Source organism: Clupea harengus, chromosome 15 (genome assembly GCF_900700415.2).
Source record: "Clupea harengus chromosome 15, Ch_v2.0.2, whole genome shotgun sequence".
Taxonomy (NCBI): Eukaryota; Metazoa; Chordata; class Actinopteri; order Clupeiformes; family Clupeidae; genus Clupea; species Clupea harengus.
Window position 1 is genome coordinate 2,896,060 of NC_045166.1, and position 21,542 is coordinate 2,917,601.

Below are 21,542 nucleotides of genomic sequence, written 5' to 3' on the forward strand. Positions count from 1 at the left end.
AGACTTCTTGATGATTGAGTCTGACACGATACCCCTCAATGTGTTTCATATTTGAATGTAAGCCCGCTGTCTATACAAATATATAATTCTAATAACTCTAACTCTACAATCTATTTTAGATTATATGAGGCATTTGCCTAAGGGGGTAAATCATTTAAATTCAGGATGACACTTTGCGCACACTTTATATTCGTTGTGTTTCTTGTTCATAGAGACCAAACATTTTAGTCAGTGGCTTTTCGCAGGTTGGCAGCTTCCCATCCAAAAATATTTCCACAATCCTCTCCCATAGGCTTACGTGACAAATTAGTCCACTGTGGTCTATTGAGCACCAAACAAAAGGGCAAGACAGATTGTTTTCTGGCAGGCTTACCGGTAGGCCCTATGCGTATATCTGGACATACTACTTGACACCAGAAGCCGTTGGACTGGTTTAGTGACCGCTGGGTGCCGCCTGTGGGTGAAAACACGGAAGAGTTCATTCAAGGAATTTAGTATGAGAGCAGTAAGAGCGCGTTTCGACTCACTCACAGAACAAGCCATCAGCTCAGGCAAAGAAGCTCCCATGAAACCAACCGAATGTGCTTGCAAATCGCTGTTCCGCCGCGGCTAAAAGCTGAGATGTACGGAAACGGCAAACTTTATGGAATCATCCTGATATATTCCTCACTTTCCAGGATTGTATGTGGCGAGAAATCGGGTAAGTAACTGAAGCTAGTTAGCACAACAAGCTAGCATTGTAAGTGAACGACAAGAAGTTGTTGCACGTTTCAATGCAACAGTGTTCTTTATAATTAAAAAATAAGTTTCGTAATTTTCCTTGCATGTAAACCAATTAGTCCAAAGCAGCACGCAGCCCAAGTACTTCCATGGGATATATAAATACATGATACTGTGTAATATTTTCAGCAGTCACGTCAGGACTTCGCAGCTCACATGTGACTAATTATTCCTAACTAGCATTAACACTTCGGACAACCACCGATTTCTCATCATTTCGCTACAGTATAGCCTATTTAGTGCTGAACACACATCATACTAGTTACAACGTGTCGGCATCACACGCGTCTGTTACAAATGTAGCAGTTTACTGTAGTTTACATCACAGAGCTTTGTGGTAGTTATCAGTCTCTTTGGATAGTAGCGCCGACTACTAAGGTGTGTGAGTACAGATTTACATGCCTCAAAATGTCAAGTTCTTGCTTACTAAACTCAATACTCGAATTTGTTAAGACTTGCTTACCAACACCCTGGAGCCTGCATTTGTAGATAAGTTACGTTGTACTTCAAATGTGCAATAGCCTACTTAGTTTGTGTTGTCAAAAATTTAAATGATTCTTGACCTGCTAGAATGATTCTGATGGAAGGGACAGTGACATTACGTTATCCAGGTATTCGTTCGACAAAGTACAAATTAAAGCTCGAAACAAACTTGCAGAGATTAATCGATATAAAGGATATCTGTACTGTGCCTTCAGATTTATACAGTGCAAAGATACTTGAGTGTAAGCTATTCGCTTTTTTAAAGTAGACATAGCCTGTTGTATGTAAACAGACAAGATGTGTATGGTCTATGTTGTAGGAAGCATCCTGTTTGTGAATGACAATCTTAAGTATTTGAGTGAAACAATGTGAGACCTCAAATACTCAGCAGTGGTTACTTTTCCTCTCTCTCTCTCTCTCTCTCTCTCTCTTTCTTTCTTTCTTTCTTTCTTTCTTTCTTTCTCTCTCTCTCTCTCTCTCTCTCTCTCTCTCTCTCTCTCTCTCTCTCTCTCTCTCTCTCTCTATTCAAGCCCTGCTAGTCTCTACCAAACAGGAGGGTTCTTTTTTGTTGACACAGGACTTGTCAAGTGTCCTCTGGTGCTCCAAAGAAATGTGCTGATCTGGGATGTTCGCCAGACACTGCACAGTTGACAAAACAGAAAGGGGAAACTCTTCTCCTGAAGTAAATGACTTCCAACTCTAGCACTGGCACCCTCGTGTCAGGGGCAGGCAGCAGAAAGCATGCCCTGGTGATGCTGCCCTGTGTTGTCACAGCACCCCGAGAGCGGGGCTGGAGCGCTTGCTAATCCGTTGGCCATGTAAAGGGATGAATAACAATGGAGGAGAGCTCTCCTATTGTGCTTGTGTTTGTGGCATTGTCTCAAAGCGCCGCCAGGGCACCGCTTTCTCCCGTCCAAACAATGCTCTTGCTGGACCGCGCATGCCATGGTGCTCACCAGCTCCAAGAGCCACTGCTTTTCTGTTGGCTGCAGCAAGGGTTCCTCACAGAGGGGGTTTGCCGACGAAGCTCCAAGTGGCTGGACCGAGTGTTCTGGCGTTGCATGGCATTGATTATGCTTTAAACTCCTTGATGTCATCCTATTTGTGATGGCTGGAATGTGTGATGGTTGTGAAATGTGCCTCTACATATTCAGTTACATAGTTCCTGAGGAAAATCCATATGATTTTTTAATTATACTGATTTTATATTGTAGTGTTGATTTGCTTTTAAGTCTTTGTTGTATATTGCGAGTTTCTGAATTGATTCTCATGGAGTTGATTCTTTGCTTCTTTGAGATGGTAGAGTGAGATGTGAGTAAATCACTAATTTCAATTACATGATTATCTGAAAGGACGTGAGACGTTTTCAGGGCATGCAGTAAATGGTAGATCAAATCGTATAAGATCGTATAATTAGATATCATTGGGTTTTGTTGAGAAAGCATGTTTCTATTCTTAAACAAATGGCTTTTTTTTTTTTTAAACGAACCTACTGCTATTTCCACACACAAACCAAAGGCTCTGAACAATTAGCCCGGTTGAAAGTCTGCGTAAGGTCACCTCTCTGACACCTGCCTTCAGGTGGGAACATCCTGTTTACATTTTTCCAGTCTCCCTTCATTTGGCCACTTTCCTCTGCCTCTCATCTGGCCAGTCCTCAGCTCGGGCCACAAAGACCACAGTGTGTCTCCCAGTGTGGAACGCTGACGTAACCCTGGCTAATGTCAAAGGAGCTCACGCTTGTATTTTCACTGCCTCGTTTGTGTGCTGGCTAGGCTTGCTCTTGGTCACACTTTCAACACAGATTTCTAAGTACTGTAGTTTCTATTTTGGGACACTGAGTCCCCAGTCCAGTCTGTGTTTCGCTTCAAGGAACTCTGAGGTGCTAAGTGCTCCCATCATCACAAGTGAGGGCATGGAGGTGGGAGGGTTTGGGAGGGTAAGCTGCTGGTTTCAGCACAGGGGCCCCAGCTGTCACAGGGCCCCAGGGAGGTGAACTGGGGGCTGCTGTCACAGGTGTCAATGCCACACCCAGGAACAGAGTGGCTTAATCTTGCAGTAGACCACAGCCAGTTTGTAACAACCCCACCCCCACCCCCAACCACAGCCCACTGCAAGAGCCAAAGGCCAACCAACACACTCATGCACAGACACCACACACACACACACACACACACCTTCTGGAGAAGACATGCCCTGGCCCCGGCAGCTGAACATCCCAAACCTTCCACGACCCGTGGGAACTGTATTTGTCACTGTTCCCTCTGTCACTGTTCCCTCTGTCACGGTTCCTTGTGTCACGGTTCCTTGTGTCACTGATTGTTGTTTCACTCAAGTTCAGGTGTCTCTGAAGAGGTCAGTCTTGTTTGTGCCAGAGCAGTGGTTGTCAGAAACTTGACTAATATTACCTCAGCAGACTTTTTAATGTGTACGTGCAGATAGCAGTCTGTCAGAAAGGTCTTCTCCAGGGGGCTTTTAGCTGGACTTCATTTACACAGTCATACAGTCATATATGTAACATACAGGCAGTTGAGTCTGTGAGTGTGAAAAGTGAACTGTGACAGAGGAAGGGCAGCTTGGGGATCCGGGCACCATCAGGGTAGAACTGGGAAAATATTTCCATGAAAACAGGAGGAACATCTGACCCATGGCCTAGTTTATGGTGACCTACTAGGCAAAGGTTGGGTGGAACCCTCATCGCTGGTGTCCTAAGAGAATTCATTTGGGATTGAAAGGATACAGATATTCTGTGTGACCTTTTGTATCTCCAAGAGGATTAAATGCACTTTGACTGTGACTCCAGGAATGTATTTGTGTTATCACGTGTGAACTACCATTTTCTGTTGGTCATCCTCTCGTACTTCAAAGGTGAAAACTGTGGCTTTTATATATATTTGAAAAGTTATGATTCAGTCTGTGCAGAACCTGGTAAATGATCTCATCAATAGTCTGAATTGCCTCCACATACCCAAATTATTTGTACCTCATTCAATTAAGTCTAATCTGTGTTTTCCCTTCCTGTTTGGTATTTTCCCCCCAGATAACGGCTGTGGTCACTCCATTCAAGGCCCAGACAGCGGTGTCCTCTCCTCCAGGCAGTACCCTGGCACCTACCCCAATAACTCCTTCTGTGAATGGAGGATCCGCCTGCCTGAGGGGAGCGCCAGCATCACCATCAAGTTTGCCGACCTCAGCATCGAGTCTCGGGGCTGCGAGTCTGACTATATCAGGATACTGCAGGGTTCGGGCCGAAGCGAGCAGGGTGAGTGAGTCTTTGGAGTTCAACTTGTTAGCTTTGATTGTCTGGAATGTGAGCCAGCACAGTGCAGATGCGTGGTTGCTAGGAGGAAGAGGTTTTTTCGCTGGGAGTTGTTGAAGCCAGACCATCAGAAGTTGAGGCCTTTGATGTGTGGAGACGCTGAAAGAAGGTGGTTAGAGAGTTGGTAGACTGAGCGGGTGGGTGGGATACACTGGGGAACATCGCTTTAGAATATGGATTCAGTGTAAGGGGCAAGCTGTGTCTGCCAGCTGTTCTGTTGAGACATGTGATAGACCTGCTCTTTTTATGTGGAGTAAGAAATGCCTGCACCTTTCACCTTTTCATTTTTCTCTTTTAAATCATTGTCATGATGCTACATATGAGACTGCTGGTCTGAGTTGGAAATCATTTTTATAGAGAAGTGTAGATGCTAGCAATGATGTGGTCTGAAACCATATTACCTGTGATTGTTTATACGTGAACACACCAAAAGGACTATGCCAGCTCAGCTACAGGCTTAAGGGACTGGCACTAAAGTTAATAAAGTGTAACATGTTTTAACATATCAACACAGATGGACTTACGGTAGACTACCTAGGATTTAACTTTGAAATGATCCTACCTAATGTAGCCTGACTCTGCACTGGCTTGCCATTACTCGTGCCACTGCCAAATATAACCCCTTTGAGTGTAGGAGGAGAGGAAAAGGCCATTTGTTCTCGTCTCGCTCTCAAATCACATGACTGCCTCCTTCAGTGGCCAGATCTGAAAGGCACCAGTGAGCCCCTCTCCTCATTATTTCTCTATGCTGCATTTAATATACTTCAGCAGGGATTCATTTGTTGATCATTTCTTAATTCGTATACACCCTGTCTTATGGTGTTAAAAGTGCAGGTTTATAACAATGTTATCTAATACATTTGAGATTATTCTAGAAGTTATGCAATAGGAACAGGGTTGTAATAATCAGTTTAACTTTGCTTCATGCCTCGTGTAGCCGTATCTAACACTAGCAGTAGGGCGCATTTTAAACTATACTTATGTTATCAGTAAACTACTGTAGCTCATGCTTTGTCTCCTTCAGTAAAAGGCAGCAAAGTACTACAGGTCAGTGGCATTGGGGAAATCCAATGAGTTGCCCCTACCTGTTTCCATGGAGACAAACTCTCATAGTTGTCAGACAGATTGTTTTAATGAAAATTCATTACACTGCCAGAGATAAAGGTCATATCCTGTTTCCTCAAGATGGGATAATGAGTTTCAGTTTGTTCCATTACTATCAGAGCTTTGATTTGTACTTGGATGCCTGTTCATTTCGTCTGATTAACAGCACACAAGTACTTTGGATTTACAGTTCACTTATTTTTGCGTGTTCTTCACTCATTTCTCAGTTCACAATGGATTGTCAAGTTTCCTCCAGAAAATCTGTAGAAGCATAAAGATCCTCGATTTAGATATTCTTCACAATACTCTACTAAAATGACAGACATGTATGTTGCAACCACCCTGGGCTTTGCGCTCATTGAGTACCTTACAGAGTTTCTCATTGATGAGATTTCAGCACCATTGTCCTGTGTGATGGATTGACAAACTGTTACTGGTTGACTAGCCCATCCATACATTATCAATATTATTAATGTCCCTAAGTGTCTTTAATCGGTGAAATATTTCTGAATATGGATGTGAATGTCCATTGGGTGGTGCTTTCTGGACACCGCTGAGGGCAGTAGCTCTGGATGGCTCAGTAGCACTTAACAGAGTGATGTTTTGTGCATGTCAAATTAAACAAGTGTAATCAGTAAGGAATCCTGGTTTTCATGTTCATTTGGTGAGCTTGTTTAATGGAAACGGCGTGTGTTTTACACACTGTCTATTGGTTCTGGCAAAATGTCCTCTAGGATGTGTGTCGTACCACGATAATGTTCCCCCGTGCTTTGCCCCTCTTTTTACTGCAATCTTTATGTGATGATGTGAACGCTCATAAACAGAGTTATTCAAATCAGTGTAGCTTCCCCCCTTATTATATCTATACGAGCCCATAAGTATACAAGCCCATTTCTTTAATCCCATACAATTTGCTAGTATTTGTGATCTGGTAATGTTAGTCACAGTGGATTGTGAGGGGAGTTGTAGGTTCAAATGTTTAGGCTGTGAAGCGTCGGCATCTGTTCATCTGTGGCGGGAAGGGAGGGGAGGGGAGGGGAGGTGAGGGGAGGGGAGGGGAATGGAACCCGTCACAGCGCCTCCTCGGTGTGTGGGGTATGAGTAAGACTGAGCTGGCCTGTGGGGATGGTGCGGGGCAGGGGAGGGTGGCCCGGGTGGTGTGGGCTCAGCTGCTGCTACCAGTGGAACGAAGACGAGGCCCACGGGTCTGACAGCCAGGCCTGGTGTGTCAGAGGATGTTTGAGAACCCGTGTGCACTCTTAACGGCCTCTGCTCCTCCTACTCGGATGGTGTAATAGTGCCTGGCCTGGCGTTGGGTTTTGCAACATCTGAAGGCTCATCCTGTAAGCATGGAAACGTTGACTATGAATCAAAGTGCACAGTCATTTTGCTGCGTTATGGTCATGCTGAAACTACGTTTATACGGCTTTATTTTGTATATTGTCATTATTGGTATTATAGTCATTTTATCACTTCTTTTTGCTCTCCGTTGTGTGACTGTTACTTGAAAACTCCAGACTTTATTTAGTTCTATGGGCAGTGTTATACCAATGTAATTACTCTTTGAGACGAACTCAACCACCTTGCCATGAAGAGGGCATTTCTTCAGAACTCTGGCTATGTATGTGAGGACATCTTGGCACCTTTCCCTCTGGCTGAAACATCTCCCATTCCTTTTGCTGCGTAACCCTGTGCTTTCCCCTCTCCACCTCTCACTACCCCGAGGCCTCCGGGCTTCTCTGCACACCTCTAATGACGGGGAGAGAGTGATCCAGCTCTGTGCTGTGTGTTACTCATCCCGTGTCAGAGCAGTGAATGGGTGAGTGAGAAGACAGCCCTTTCCCGCTGGAAGGTAGTACCTGCCAGGGAGCTGACTGGGAGAGGCTATCACATTGCAAGGCCTGCTAGGTGAAGACAGACTGGCAGACGCTCACACAAACACACGGATAGGGGCTGTCCGACACGTAGATGGGGGGGGGGGGGAGGCTCATGGCAGAAAGGGGAGCGCCTCTTTCCCCTTTTGTCTCCTGTGAAGTTATTTACTGTGAAGTTCCTGTCCTAGACAAAAGAGGAAGCGCTTTCCCCCTGTCATGTTTGAAAGGTAGGCAGGAAGAGCGGGTCAGGTGACAGGCTGTGGTTTGTCTTTCTGACCTTGTGAATGGGAGGCTCTGGTGCCTGTAGGGCACATATGGCCCCTTATGGGCCCTTGAGCTGGGCTGACTGAGATCTATAGCATGGGGGGTTTAGGTGGAGGGTGAGGGACAGACAGACCGACAGACAGTCCGTCATCATTCTACCCTTAACCGCCTCTAGAGATCAAAGCCCTCTTTGTTGGATGGTTGGGATTCCTCACTGAAGCCCTCTTAAATGGTTAAGAACCGCACACAAATACCTGTGTTGATATCGCTTGTTCCTGCAATATGTGTAGTCTCATACAGAGCTTCTGCATTCTGCCATTCTGAAGTGTCAACTGTGTCCTCCTCCACTTCTTTTTCTCCCAGTGTTGGGACCGTTTTGCGGTGACCTGAAATCTGCGCCCTCACTGCTGAAGCCCCTGCGCGTAGACGGCAGTGAGATTCGAGTGCAGTTCCGCAGCGGACAGCACATCTCAGGCCGAGGGTTCCTGCTGTCCTACGCCTCGGGGAACCACAAAGGTGAGTGGGCCTCAAGCATCTTTCCCCATTGAGTCCGGAACTAAGAGCCCAGTGGGGAACACGGCCCAAGACCCCTTTGTGTTGCCTCGCTTTGACTGTGTGTAGTTTCTCCATCTCCCAGATGACCCCATGTCCCCTTTCAGAATACAGTTTTGTGGTGTTCCCTCTATCTCCCTCTCCCCCCCCCCCTCCCCCTGTTTGTGACCAATCAAGAGGGCTTGATCCTCACACTATTTAGTCTCACATCTTCACTTTATGTCCACACGCCTTTTCATCCCATGGATGTTCCTTTGACTGGAAGCCCTGGAATGACACACTTTGTGTTTAATTTTAGACCCTGACATGTTTACCTCCATGGTAGTCATAGTAAGGGAAGTGGGGTCTTCATCCTGTTGTGGCCACTGTGTCCTGTTGTAGCCCTGTCTTGTTGTTGAGCTGGGGGGGGGGGGGGCTTCCTGTGGCTGCCACATCTACACAACTTCCAGCCCTGCCGTTTTTAGCCCTAATTGTCTGTCTCCTCTGTGCGTTTATCTGCAGATCTGCTTACATGTCTGGACAAAGGCAACCATTTCTCAGATGCTAAGTACAGGTAAGCACCGTGCAATGGAATGTTTTGTAACTCTAGACTGAATCTTTTACCTATGTAATGGGGTAGCAAATAGTGGCAGATCATGAACTCCATAAATTAATAAATAAATAAATAAATAAATATCACAAAAGGCACACAATGGCATAAATGAAGTCCACCTGACTTCTGGACATACAACGATGGGTTGTTTATGAAGTTCAGTTGAATGGAGACCCTCCCTATAGTATAAATGTAGTATTTGTGGAGTATATTGCCATTGTTTTTCTTTTGGTATCAGATTCAGGGTTTTATTCCAAAATGTATATGCCTTCCTAGTCCTACCTCTTGAATGGTGTCACATGCTACTTTTGTCCATGAAGCTATTCTGAGGCCGATGGCCTTTAAATTGACACATGCTCTGGACCAAATCCCTCTCATTGTTGTCTCCCCCTACAGGAAGTACTGTCCGGCCGGATGCCGAGCCGTGGCTGGAGATGTGTCTGGGGACGTCTCCCAGGGGTACAGACACGTGAGTCCAGCTGCACTCTTAACACCTGCAGAGAGAGAGAGAGAGAGAGAGAGAGAGAGAGAGAGAGAGAGAGAGAGAGAGAGAGAGAGAGAGAGAGAGAGAGAGAGAGAGAGAGAGAGAGAGAGAGAGAGAGAGAGAGAGAGAGAGAGAGACAAAGAGAGAGCGGGAGAGGGAGAGAGAGAGAGCAGGAGACAAAGAGAGAGCGGGAGAGGGAGAGAGAGAAACAGAAACAGACAGTGACCGTTGATATGAGACGGTTATTTATGCTACAGGTGTGTCTATTCAAAGACACATGGCAGGCTGCTGTCTGAGAGATGGGAAAGAGGAACTGCAGCATTTGTTTTGTTTACCGTACCACCGTACCACTCCACTGGGCTGCCAGAGAGAGAAACGGTTGGCTGGCCTAGCCCTCTTGGCCTGGAGCCTCTCCAAGGCTCATTAGAGATGCTTGTCCAGACGTTTCACGAGCAGTGGTGCTAACTGCTGAGACTGCTGTTGGAAGCGTCTGACACCATTCTCTCTGTGTGCGCTTACACATGAGTTTGTAAGAGTTAAAGTGTTTTGTTGTATGCTGAGGTAATGTGATGAAGATGTAGCAGTGTTAGAAGTGTGTGTGTGTGTGTGTGTGTGTGTGTGTCTGTGTGTGTGTGTGTGTGTGTGTGTGTGTGTGTGTGTGTGTGTGTGTGTGTGTGTGTGTCATCTTTGAGCCCTGAGGCGCAGTAGGCTCATTGTTCTCAGAAGTCAGCCGCTAGTGGAGTGAGCTGCGGCGGCCAGCTGCTTTACGTAACGCTGCATACCTCAGCCTCAGCTCAACCCGGCTTACATCAGAGGTGGGCCAAGCCACTGCAAGGGCAACAGCCAGTTTAGAGGGTCTGGTCACGCTGTGGAAGTGTGTGTGTGTGTGTGTGTGTGTGTGTGTGTGTGTGTGTGTGTGTGTGTGTGTGTGTGTGTGTTTGGGTGAGGGGGTGGACCCGGGTCATATGCTCAGGCTTTAGGTATTCCGAGGTTCTCCGTTCTGGAGAGCCATAGATGTGAACGGTTCTTGAGTGTCTGTGGTAGCGGTTGGAATATGGCAAGTCATAACTGCACCTACGGCTATTAAAACGTGATCGGTATTGATTTTGAATGGGATTGAACATGGCTCAATAGCCATCGCTGGTTTTATCAGCAACAGCAGAGGGAACGACTGCAAATTGATCAGAGCACTTAGGAATCATCTCCATTCTCATCATGACATGTCCACTGTTTGCAGGTCGAAGGTGTTGACCTCTATCCTGGCTATGCTCCCCAGATAGCTTCTCCAGTCCCACACTAGCTTTGTAAGGTCAGGCTTGCACAGCATTGATCAACAGCTCATTGGTCACAATATCTGGCCCTGTCTGTGGTGTGCACCAGGGCCCTCAATGTGCAGGACCTCCAGCAGGGCGGTGGGACCGCCTGCCAACCCTAGCCTGAGGTGCCGCATATGAGGGGCTTACTTCCTGGCTGCTGGAGGGTTGGGGTGGGCACTGCGCCTCTCTGGGGTGTGATCACAACTATTGACCGGTCTCTGTGTCTGACGGCTTCAGGCTTAGCAGACACAGCAGGGACCCAAAAACAATAGAGGGCAGTTGGGAGGGGGGAGTTGGGATCCACCAGGGGTGCTGTGAGAGGTCGGGTGTGGTCTGGTGTTTCACGCCAAGCCATAGACACACAGCAACTGATTAACTCCTGTCTGCCAAGAGTTGGTGCCTCTGTATGTAGAGTGGCACGGTGGCTCAGGTGGGCCTCAGACCTTCAGTGCTCAGGTGGGCTATCTCCCGGGCCTTTCTGTGTGGAGTTTGCATGTTCTCCCCGTGTCCACAAGGGGTTTCCTCCGCTAAAAACCCCAACAGAAAAACATGCAGAAGAACAGATCCTGTCCGTCCCTGACCAAGACGGACGGTTCACTTGGTCCCCGGGTGCCTAAAGGCTGCCCACTGCTCCTGGGGTCCTGGAAGAAGGACAGTCCGGGATGGGATAAATGCAAAAGACAAATTCACGGCGACCTCGGCCTGTGTGTGTGTGTGTGTGTGTGTGTGTGTGTGTCCTGTGTATATGCACGTCTGTGTGTCGTTGTGCCACAATAAAACTGACTAAAGTCAGCCTTGTTTGTTGTTAGTACCAAATAACATATATTATTCTATTCTTCTTACTGACTACAAAACCTTTTTTTTTCATCCAGGTGAGCCTGTGAAAGCCCAGCAATGCCTCGGCAGCATTGTCAGAAAGGTCAGAGGTCATTTGGACAGCCTGTCCGTGCTTGTTATTCCCTCCTAAGACATTCTTGTCTGCATACTTGAGCAGCTCCTAAGTCATCTGCAGTGAGGAGATGCACACGGCTCAGGTTAAAGCGTGCGCTGTGAGGCGTTCTATTTTAGAGTCCCCCGAAGCTCTGTCATATGACCGCTCCAGTCTTCATCAGCAGGGCTGACAATAGTGAGCTGGCCGCTCCAGTCTTCATCAGCAGGGCCCACGGCTGACAATAGTGAGCTGGCAGGGACAGTCTTTCTCCGAACCACTCTGGGGCAAACAAGAGCGATGTGACACTGTGTAAATGTGCCTTGCTAACACCACTTGAGCTGATAATGATGGTGTTTTTAATATTACGTGACTGTAAAGGAGGCAGGTGGCCTGAACTCGGCGGCTGTCTCTGATCAGGTGGTGAGTGGGGGGGGGGGGGGGGTTCGAGCGGCTGCTCCTGTACTACGCCTCTGAGGTCTCCAGGTTAATGAGGAAGCTCTCTCTGAATGCTGAGCAGCTGGCCCTGCTGATAAAGGACAATGTGCCTTTGTGTGAGCCCATCATCCTCACACCGCCTGCCTCCACAGCACACTGACTGGCCTCCCTGTCCCACCCTGCAGCAGACCTCTCTCTCGCCCTCTCTGACTGCCACCAAAGCCTTGCTCATTATGCCAGCCTGCTCTTTGATGAAAGTCGAGTTCAGTGGGCGGCTTTTGCATTCTAATGTCCCCCTCACAGTTGAAGGTAAAGGGGAACTGGAGTACCTTCACCTCAACTGACCACAGGTTTTAGGACTATTTTGGTTCCCTCTTTGCTTGTATTTGAAAGGGACATTTTCTCTACACAGAGATTACAGCTCACTTTGCAGCACACATTGTTCGTGTTTGCAGAGTGAACTTACTGGAAAAGGTCATTGGGCGTGCTTCTCCTCATTTCAGGAAATCACTGGGTTTCCATTGACTTATCTTTTCAAGCACCTTTTTGTTTTACCTGTGTCAGCTAAATGTGTTCCATAGAAGCTAGTAGTTGCAAAGGTATGCATTCTCACAAAGTGCTACTTACCCTGATTACATTGAGGGAGGCGTGTTCTGCATTCCTCACATGTCCAATCACTGTAATCAGTACTCCAGGATGGAACGAGCTTCCCTTGAATGTCATGCATGTGTTGAGTATACTTGCTGTCTCCATACATGTCTGCCTCCATACTCCAAAACGCCGTCTCACAAATTGGATTGAGATGCCTGCGCTGAGATTACTGGCAGGGACGGAGGGAGTGGACTGAGGTTGTGTTCGTGGCATTTTATCATTTGGGTAATGGCCTTCCTTAGGGATATAATCATGCCCGGTGAACCCCTCCACTACCAGAAGAATGGCCCTTTGCTGGAAAACAATAATGCATTGATTGTTGTAGAGATTGTCCTCTACGTGCATCATACATGGCTTTATTTGTCCCCCCCCCCACTGCATATCTTCAGCTGCAGAAACAGCCAAAACATCATTTTAAACTTAACTCCTGATTCTATCAAGCAATCTGGGGGTCATTGTCACAAGAGTGGTTGATACCCTCTGCTTTCCAGAAGTGTCATGACCTACTAATATATCCCAAATGCGTCTGTCCCTCTATCCCTCAGTCTTTGTCTCGTCTACGTCTGTGTTTTATCAGTGTTGTTTTGTCTCCTCTCTCTCTCTCCCCAGACATCGGTGCTCTGTAAAGCAGCCGTCCACGCTGGGGTCATCTCGGATGAACTCGGCGGGGTCATATCTGTGGAGGAGCGGAGCGGCCAGAGCCACTACCCAGCCGTCAGAGCCAACAAGATCCAGTCCAAAGAGTGAGTGTGTCCTGGTGGACGTGCTGTGGTTCAGGATACACTCTGTTAATGTGGGGCTGGGGAGAGCACGACTCAGTGAGCCAGCTCTTGGAATAACAGGTTGCCATGGAGATGACCATGGTAAAAGATTAACAGCAGTTGCGATAGTTGTGAGCAGAGACGCATTCTGAATGTTATAGGCTGAAATTGCAAAAGAATGGAGGCGAATAAGGGGGCATGTAGAAGGTCCAGGAATGGTTTTGTCAGATGGCAGTGTCAAAGTTTTAGAGTTTCTGTATTCTGGAAGAGGCGATTCAGATGTAGAGCCTCACAATAGATATAAGCTGTGGCTTTACAGTACAGTACAGTGGTTTTATCTGTTCCTGTTCCACCGCAGGTCTAATGACTTGCCACTCCTGACCTTGGCCCGTGTCCCATGGCAGTGCTACTTATCATTCTTGCACGTGTGCTGTGATTAATTGGCCCCATCCTCGCTTCATATCAGACACACCCTGTCTGGGTAGAGGCTATCAGAGTGATTTTGTCAAATCCAGACTGGCCACAGGAGGACACCATATTAAAGGTGCAGGCTTGATGTGTTACTGGGCTATTAACTGGGGCGAAGGTTTATCAGATCGGTGGGTTTGAAGCCTGAAGGAATGAACCGCCAGTCCGTGATGTCTTAAGCAGACAAGCCGTGGAATTGAGTTTGGAAGTCTAGTCTATTGCATACAGTGTTTCCCCTAGGTTTACAGCTTTGGGGGGGGGGGGGCTACGGTGCGCGGCGCGGCGTGGCGTGGCCACCGACACAAACGCTTAAAGGAATCATGGTGTTCATGTGTTTCTTTTAATGACAGCAGTCAATATAACAACTAAACATCGGAACATGTCTTTTTATGACAATTATCCACAAAGTGTGCAGCTTTTGTCGCTACAGTGGTGTATCTTTCTGGGCTTCTGGAAGACATTTTTTTTTAGATATCTGCGGCCTAAAATTCCTGATTTCGCAGGAGCTTTTCCAAAAAGTTGCGATGAAAGTTTTTATTTTTAGGTTTTTGTTGCAATGAAATTGGCGAAACAAGTGAAAGTTGCGATAAAAAGTTGTGAATTGTCCTCTTTGTAATTATAATTGAGTTATTTGTTGAAAAATAATTGATTAATAAACAAACATGAATTCATCAAGAACAAAACGATTGAGAAATGGTCCTCTTAATAACTTCACCAATATGCCAAACAAAAGATTACCAGGACTACAAAAAATTTGCAAAATAGGCTTTACTTATCCACAACGAAGTGCACATGTTGCCATTATAAAAGGATCAGTACGACTGAATAAAATGTTATGAATGTCTCAGCCTTCATATGACGAAAAAAAAAAACAGCCTGTGTCACTATGTGTATCTGTCTCGTCATCTGACGTCCTGTTTGTGTTTCTGCCATTCTCATTGCTTATCAATCTGTTTTGCTATCCTTGTTTATTTATTTTATCCGTATAGGTGTTGATGTTCAATTTCATATATTAATTTAAAGTTGTCCAATTTCAAGTCATCCATTGTTCAACACTAGCTGCTACCTTGTCTTCAAACAGAAAGTAACGTTAAATCTCCATGGCAACAGCTCTTGAGGGTTTGGCAAATAATCGGATTTATTGCTTCCTTCATTATTCACAGCTAAATAAATAATTTTCGTTACATTTCATAGATTTATTACCAGACTCTATGTAAAAAGGGCCACGCACAACTCGCGGAAAATGATAAAAAATGGAAGCCAGATCTATTTCTGAATTTTCGGTGCGGACATTCTGTACGTACGTTCTGTTTCCACGTCTGTTGTAGCCATTCTCATTGGGCCTCATTGTCGACCCTACCTAGGAAAATATCTCTGCCGGATTCATGAACGCCTGGATATTAGTTTTTTAAAGCTTAAAAGTGTCCGTAGCTGTGCACTGATTCTTAAGCCCAATTCTGTCAGCTGGTGGGAGCGTGCTCACCTGTGTGTGCGCACACTTGTCTGTGTGTGTGTGCGCATCGCGGCGGAACTCTGCCATGCAGAGCAGAGAATTGTAAACGCGCGACCATGTAGAGACAGAAATGACATGCCGTCGTGTAAATAAGATAAATAACATAAGGCTTTTCATTTTGTTTAATAAAAGAACAAGCTATAGACCTGTTCTATAGGAAAGGTAACCTTAAATTACTTCCGTTGTGATCTGGCGCTTTATAGAAAATAAAATTGAACAAAATTAACTTGACCTTTCAGGGGGGGCGGGGGGGTGCCGTTGGGGGGCGGGGCGCCCCCCTAATATAACGGTAGGGGAAACACTGTGGCATATCAACTCAGAGAGAGAATGCTACAAGGTCAGGCTGCATGATGTGGAATGTCTCAGAGTCTGTTGACTGTTGACGTTTACTGTCAATCTAGTCCTGCTGACAATCAAAGCTGTGACATTTTGAAATGAATGGTCTGCCTTTCTCATATTGATTCGCCCCCCCCCCCCCCCCCCCCCCCCCCCCCCCAGAAGTATTGAGTCGTGTACATCAATCAGTCATTCCATAAATATCCTTAATGCCAGACCTCATTTCAAGTGAAAAATGGCACACGTCCGTCGTCTCGTTACTTTCAACCCTTTGTGTTCCCAAAACCAAGCAAAGGCACTTCATTATGATTTGAACAGATTTATATCTGAAGGGTTATATAATGCTCAGACATATTTTCTGTTCACTAGCCGTTATAACAGAAGAGAGATAACATCCTTCTTCATTCTATTTCCACATCCAATCGCCAAAGGGAAGGAATACTTGTGCTGTCTTAACTTGATGTTACTCTTACAAGCAAATGGCATTTAAACGTGGTATGCCTGCTATGGAATGCACACTGAACTTTGTTCTTACGCTGCCCTGTGAAGACAAGTTTGCCTGCACTTCCTCATAGCATGGCCATAGTCAGCTGGCTCTGTGCATTAACCTTTAAGGGATTTACAGCCACAGCTGGCCTCCGCACTGCCCTCGTCCACAGTCAAAATGACTGCGTGCTCTCAACCCAAAGCTGATTATATTGGTGAAGTAACGCTCCCCTGGGCCAGGTTCAGCTTGACTGGGAACTAAGAATCAATATCTTGTTTAGTAATCAATTTCAGGCTAAGCCATGTTTCAGGGCAAGCCATGATTTGGCAGCTCTGCTGGGATTTCAAAAGAAGGGAAAGCTTTGCCTTTCACACTGAATTATGTTATAAGTCTGGTATTTTAATCACAGAAAGATCAGTCATGATGATTCTTCACCCACTTAAAAGAAACGGGAGAGACACCCTGGCAGCCAGTGGAAATGACTGGTTTGTAAGTAATCACAGGGAAAAGAGGCAATTTTCCATGAATAGCCCCCCTCCCACGCCTTATCAACACCATCAGAGACCTGCAAATGAGTTGGCTTTATCCCCGCCATGCAGAAGCTTGTAAAAAAAAACTAATTCCAATGAAGGTGCATGGGGTCTCCGAGCACAAAGGTTAAGGCTGTGTGCACAGCCCCCCCCCCTGATGGGGTTGGGGAGGTGAGGTCTGACAATGGTGGGGGTGGATGGGGACTTCTCTTTTGTGGTCCTGATGGGTGTTCCCCTGAAATGGCAGGCCCTCAGTTTCTCAACATAATGCCCCTAACTCTCTAATAGCCCCCTTCTGATGGATATCTTCTTCTGTCTTTCAGCGGCTCTTTGTCCGAGAAGCTCTTCACGTTCGTCACCGACGGTAAGATGAGTGTCATTTGGTTTTGCTGTTGTTGTTACTTCAATTCTGCTTTAGAGTCGGTGTCACGTATTCTACTCGTGCACTTTCACCCATCATGCCACCCGTGAGTTAAATCACACAACACAAAAAGGCTAGTCTGAGGTCCTTCCTCTGTGAGGCAATCAGGGGCAGTAAAGAGCATCAGCACAGACAGGCAAGTTTGGAGAGGTGTGTAAAAGTGAAAGCCTGTGTGTGTGTGTGTGTGTGTGCGGCTGGAGGCGTGGGAACGCCTTATCTCTCCCTGTTGCTTGTTTTCATGTGGCGGTTTGTTCCGCAGCCGCTGGCTCACCCAGGGCCGAGCTACCTGTGCAGACAGGCCTCTCTGGAGCTCAACGGGGAGGGCTGGGCCGGCTGCCAGACGAGCAATCCCTACGCAACGCAATATACACAGAAGCCCTAGCTGTGCCTGTCTCTGTCTCTGTCTCTGTCTGTCTGTCTGTCTGTCTGTCTGTCTGTCTGTCTGTCTGTCTGTCTGTCTGTCTGTCTGTCTGTCTGTCTGTCTGTCTGTCTGTCTGTTTATTGGCTCCCTTGTTTTTAAGGTCTGGGTTTTATAGTGCGTTCCATCAGAACTGGGAAGTCAGAATTTCCGAGTTCCTAATCCTATCGCTGTAGTAATAAACTTTATCAGCATTCTGTCTGATATGTGACTGTCCAACTTCTATCTGTGGACATGTTGCTACTGTGTTTGAATGCGCAAAATACCGTGTGACGCATTGCTATCAACTGGTATTGCTAACATTTGGTAGCAGTTACAACAATTATGTTGTTCAACTTGTTGTACTGGAAAGCAGTCAACTCGGGTGTCTTTCCCTGTTCCGCCTTCCGAGGTAAATGGAACACAGCATTTATTGGCCTGCATTAGATGAGCTGGATGGGGCTCCTGCTGTGCGGTTTTGTTATGTGGAGAGTGATTAACTATGGGCTCACAGGAAGTCCTGTGACACACAGACCAAGCAGGCAAGTCCTCAAACCTGTTTCCTGACAAAGGAAAAAAAAATAGCAGCCCTGTGTTGTTTGTGGAAGCCCAGCTTTGTTTAGCAGTGTGACAGTCATGACAGATAACACTTCACTACCCCCCTCAGCATAGATTTAAACCAGAGGAGAGAAATCAATCAAGTCCAGTATGTCCTCCTCCATCCAATTAAGCTAGGAGCAGGGGTGCTCAGGAGTGACTAAAGGAGTGATAAAGCACGTCATGACGTCAGTGCCCGGGCTCTCACTCTCCTGCCTGCCGAGAGACCACTTCAAGCGCCGAGTCTCCCCTGGAGTTGCGCTCTCCCGCCACAGCAGACAAAGATGTTGGGTGTTTGCGGAGCTGTTGTTTATTTGCTCTGGCACTCAGAGGACCGCGGTCAGACGGGATGTCCTCCATGTGCTCGCTCGCTCGCTCGCTCGCTCGTTCGCTCGACCTCAGAAGGATGCTGCCCCGAGAAAGCGGCACGGGGGGGCTTTGAATCCTCCCGTTCTTTTCTCTCACATCTTTGTGTGCTGCCGACACATATGACTCCAGTTATGTGAGCACATGCCTTTTTTTTTTTAAGAGGTGTGCTCTTCCTGTTGAGTTATTACTCACACATGCATTTTATTCCACAGCCCAAACACACCGCTTCAGCCATAGAGGCAGCCCAGCCAGCGTGCGCCCTTTTGAAGGGGCTGGAAATTCGTTTTTTTGAATTTGATGTTCATGGCTTTTGAAAGTCTGTGAAAAAAGGCCACAAAGCCATTCATGTTTCTTGCAGTGCGATTGCTTTAAAGTACTTCCTGCCCACAGCTGATACCACTTTTGACTTTATTGGCCCTTTAGAAGAGCACTTGCAGCTGGACGTGTTAATTTGCAGCTGTTGTGTTGTTCTCCCTTTCTCTTCATCTCTCACTCATTTGTTTTCTCTCATCTCATCTCATCCCCTCGCCTCTTCCTCTGGTTCCTTTTCTCACACTCCCTTCCTCTGTCCACTGAATTCTGTCTGGGACTCTATCTGCCTCTTTTCTCACCTCCTCTCTCTCCCTCTCTCTCCCTCTGTCCTCCTGCAGACTGTAAGAGGCAGGAGATCCTGCAGCATGTGGCTGTGAATGACAGCTCCTGGCAGAGGGCTGCTGGTGCTGGTGCTGGAGCTGGGGATGGGCAGCCAGCTGACTGGTCCCCCAATGACACAGATCCCGCCTCCCCCAGTGTGCTTTGGACCCCCGACCATGGCGGCCACGCCAGCCAACCATGGCTACAGCTGGACCTAGGGGAGAAGAAGAGGATCACAGGTTAGAAGATGCACTGACACACACACACACACACACACACACACACACACACACACACACACACACACACACAAACGCACAAACGCAGATAATCCCACACCCAAGCATGCATATATCCTCACAGGCAGGAGTGTGGCCAAATTCTTTAGCTGTGTGCTAATTGGTTACCCTTTGTAGTTCCGATTCCACGCTGTTGGATTGGCTTGGACTGGGCCGTGTGTTGGTACTGCTCTCCACTGCGCTCACTCTCAACTGCAAATCCCATCCTCCTCAGGCGGCCAGCATTGTTTCCCAGTCAGATGTAATTAGGCAGAAACGCTGGCAGGCCCAGGCAAGACTTGAAGTTTGGCTGGAGAAGAAGGACTCTTTCTCAGTGTGTGGCTGTCTGCACCGCTGGATGTGCAGGCAGTTTGCATATGCTGTGGTTGTTTTTTTTCTCCAAGCAACCGTTTCAGTTAGGATGGTAACTGAAACACACGCACATACACACACACACACGTACACACGTACACACGTACACACACACACACACACACACACACACACACACACACACAGGCACACTGATTGGACGGGAAGGCGGATGAGAGTAGGCCTTGATCCAGGGGGGTGTTAAAGAGGGTAATTATCCTCACAAAAGGGCTTTCTCGTGACCATCTCTGGAGGGTTTTTAACTCCCAAACCCCGCCCCACATGAGTCCCCCACCACTATATCTGGAACCCTCTGACAGTTCCTAGTATTGGTTCAAAAAAGTATACAGAGACCCTCTATGTGTGTCTTTGGAGAACAAGACAGAGCGTGTGTTTTAAATTTAGGCGCAGGCCGGATGCGGGGTGTATTTTGAGCACCCTGTACGTTGACCGGGAGTGTGGGCTAATTTCATGCCTGTTCAGGATGCGCCGGCAACCCCAGCATCTGAGAATGTCTGCCATTGTTGGACGCACTGGAAACCTCAAGGTTTTTTTGTGCTGGAATGCAATGGTGATGATAGAGCCGTGTTGTCACAGGACGATGGCTTGTGTAACAGGAGGAGACGCACGCAGACGAGATGAAGAATGTGTCTCTTCATGAGCTCACTCCTCCATGACTCACACACACACACACACACACACACACACACACACACAGACACCATCTGCACATTGTTGCAAGTTGTTTTAAGTGAACATGAGAAGATTACAATGTAACATTTGCTTTTAATTGACTGGAGCTTTGTTTTGCCCTTCATGAGCTGATTACTTTTGTCTTTCTGTAGATGCCAGAGTCTCTTGTTTTTTTTTCCCATTGTCAGGCCATGGTAGAATGATCATTAGCACGAGGTAGGAGCAATTAGCACTTTGATGAATTACAACGTGATGCATGTGGCGGACACCCATATTTCATTCTCACCCACGGAGTCTCCCTTTAATCCCAGTGAGCAGTCACTTAGCTGGCTGGTGCCAAAAGCTATTGGTGTGTGTGTGTGTGTGTGTGTGTGTGTGTGTTTGTTTGTGTGTAGACTGGCCCATCACATCTCTGTATGAGGTGTTTGGGGATAATGACAGGGTTCAACGCCTCTGTCGCCCTCGGCCAGGAACACGTCTGCCACGGAACTTTACCGCGGCGTGACAGAAGCAGACTCTTAGCTTGGTGACGCTCCCACCGCACTGCTCAGAGACTCGGTGATGGCCCTTGAACACGGCGCTGTGCATTCCCAAGTTGACCTCGCCGGTAGCCAAGGATGTTGTTTGGTGTTGTGAGGCAGAGTTAGGAGGAAAGAGCATGTTGCTGTGCGAAGTGCTGAGCAGGTAGATCCGGGCAGGAAGAACCGTGTGACTGATGGTGTTGTGTGGAAGTTGCTAGGGAGATTCACATGGTTCTTTTGTCATTCTGCAGGAATCCTAACGACAGGTTCTCCCTCCACCGACCACTATGTGAAAAGCTACAAGGTGGAGTACAGGGAGAGGAACCGCTGGAAGCCGTACACTCAGTACAACAGCTCCGAGCCCCTGGTGAGGACCCAGTC

At 47.1% G+C, this 21,542-nt stretch overlaps 1 protein-coding gene across 2 annotated transcripts in view; it reads left to right on the top strand.

Annotated features, from left to right (window-relative positions):
• Nucleotides 1–345: 345 nt before the first annotated feature.
• Nucleotides 346–21,542, top strand: part of dcbld1 (discoidin, CUB and LCCL domain containing 1) — a 29,047-nt gene continuing 7,850 nt past the window's right edge. Inside the window, exons 1-9 of one of the 2 annotated variants that reach the window (XM_031581190.2) lie at nt 346–700; nt 4,304–4,525; nt 8,188–8,340; nt 8,878–8,929; nt 9,365–9,437; nt 13,395–13,528; nt 17,204–17,244; nt 19,315–19,536; nt 21,413–21,528. In XM_031581190.2, coding sequence (XP_031437050.1) covers nt 580–700; nt 4,304–4,525; nt 8,188–8,340; nt 8,878–8,929; nt 9,365–9,437; nt 13,395–13,528; nt 17,204–17,244; nt 19,315–19,536; nt 21,413–21,528 — 1,134 coding nt within the window. In that variant the 5' untranslated portion in view covers nt 346–579. The remainder of the gene's footprint in view (nt 701–4,303; nt 4,526–8,187; nt 8,341–8,877; nt 8,930–9,364; nt 9,438–13,394; nt 13,529–17,203; nt 17,245–19,314; nt 19,537–21,412; nt 21,529–21,542) is intronic. The other variant, XM_031581189.2, reaches the window with a different exon arrangement.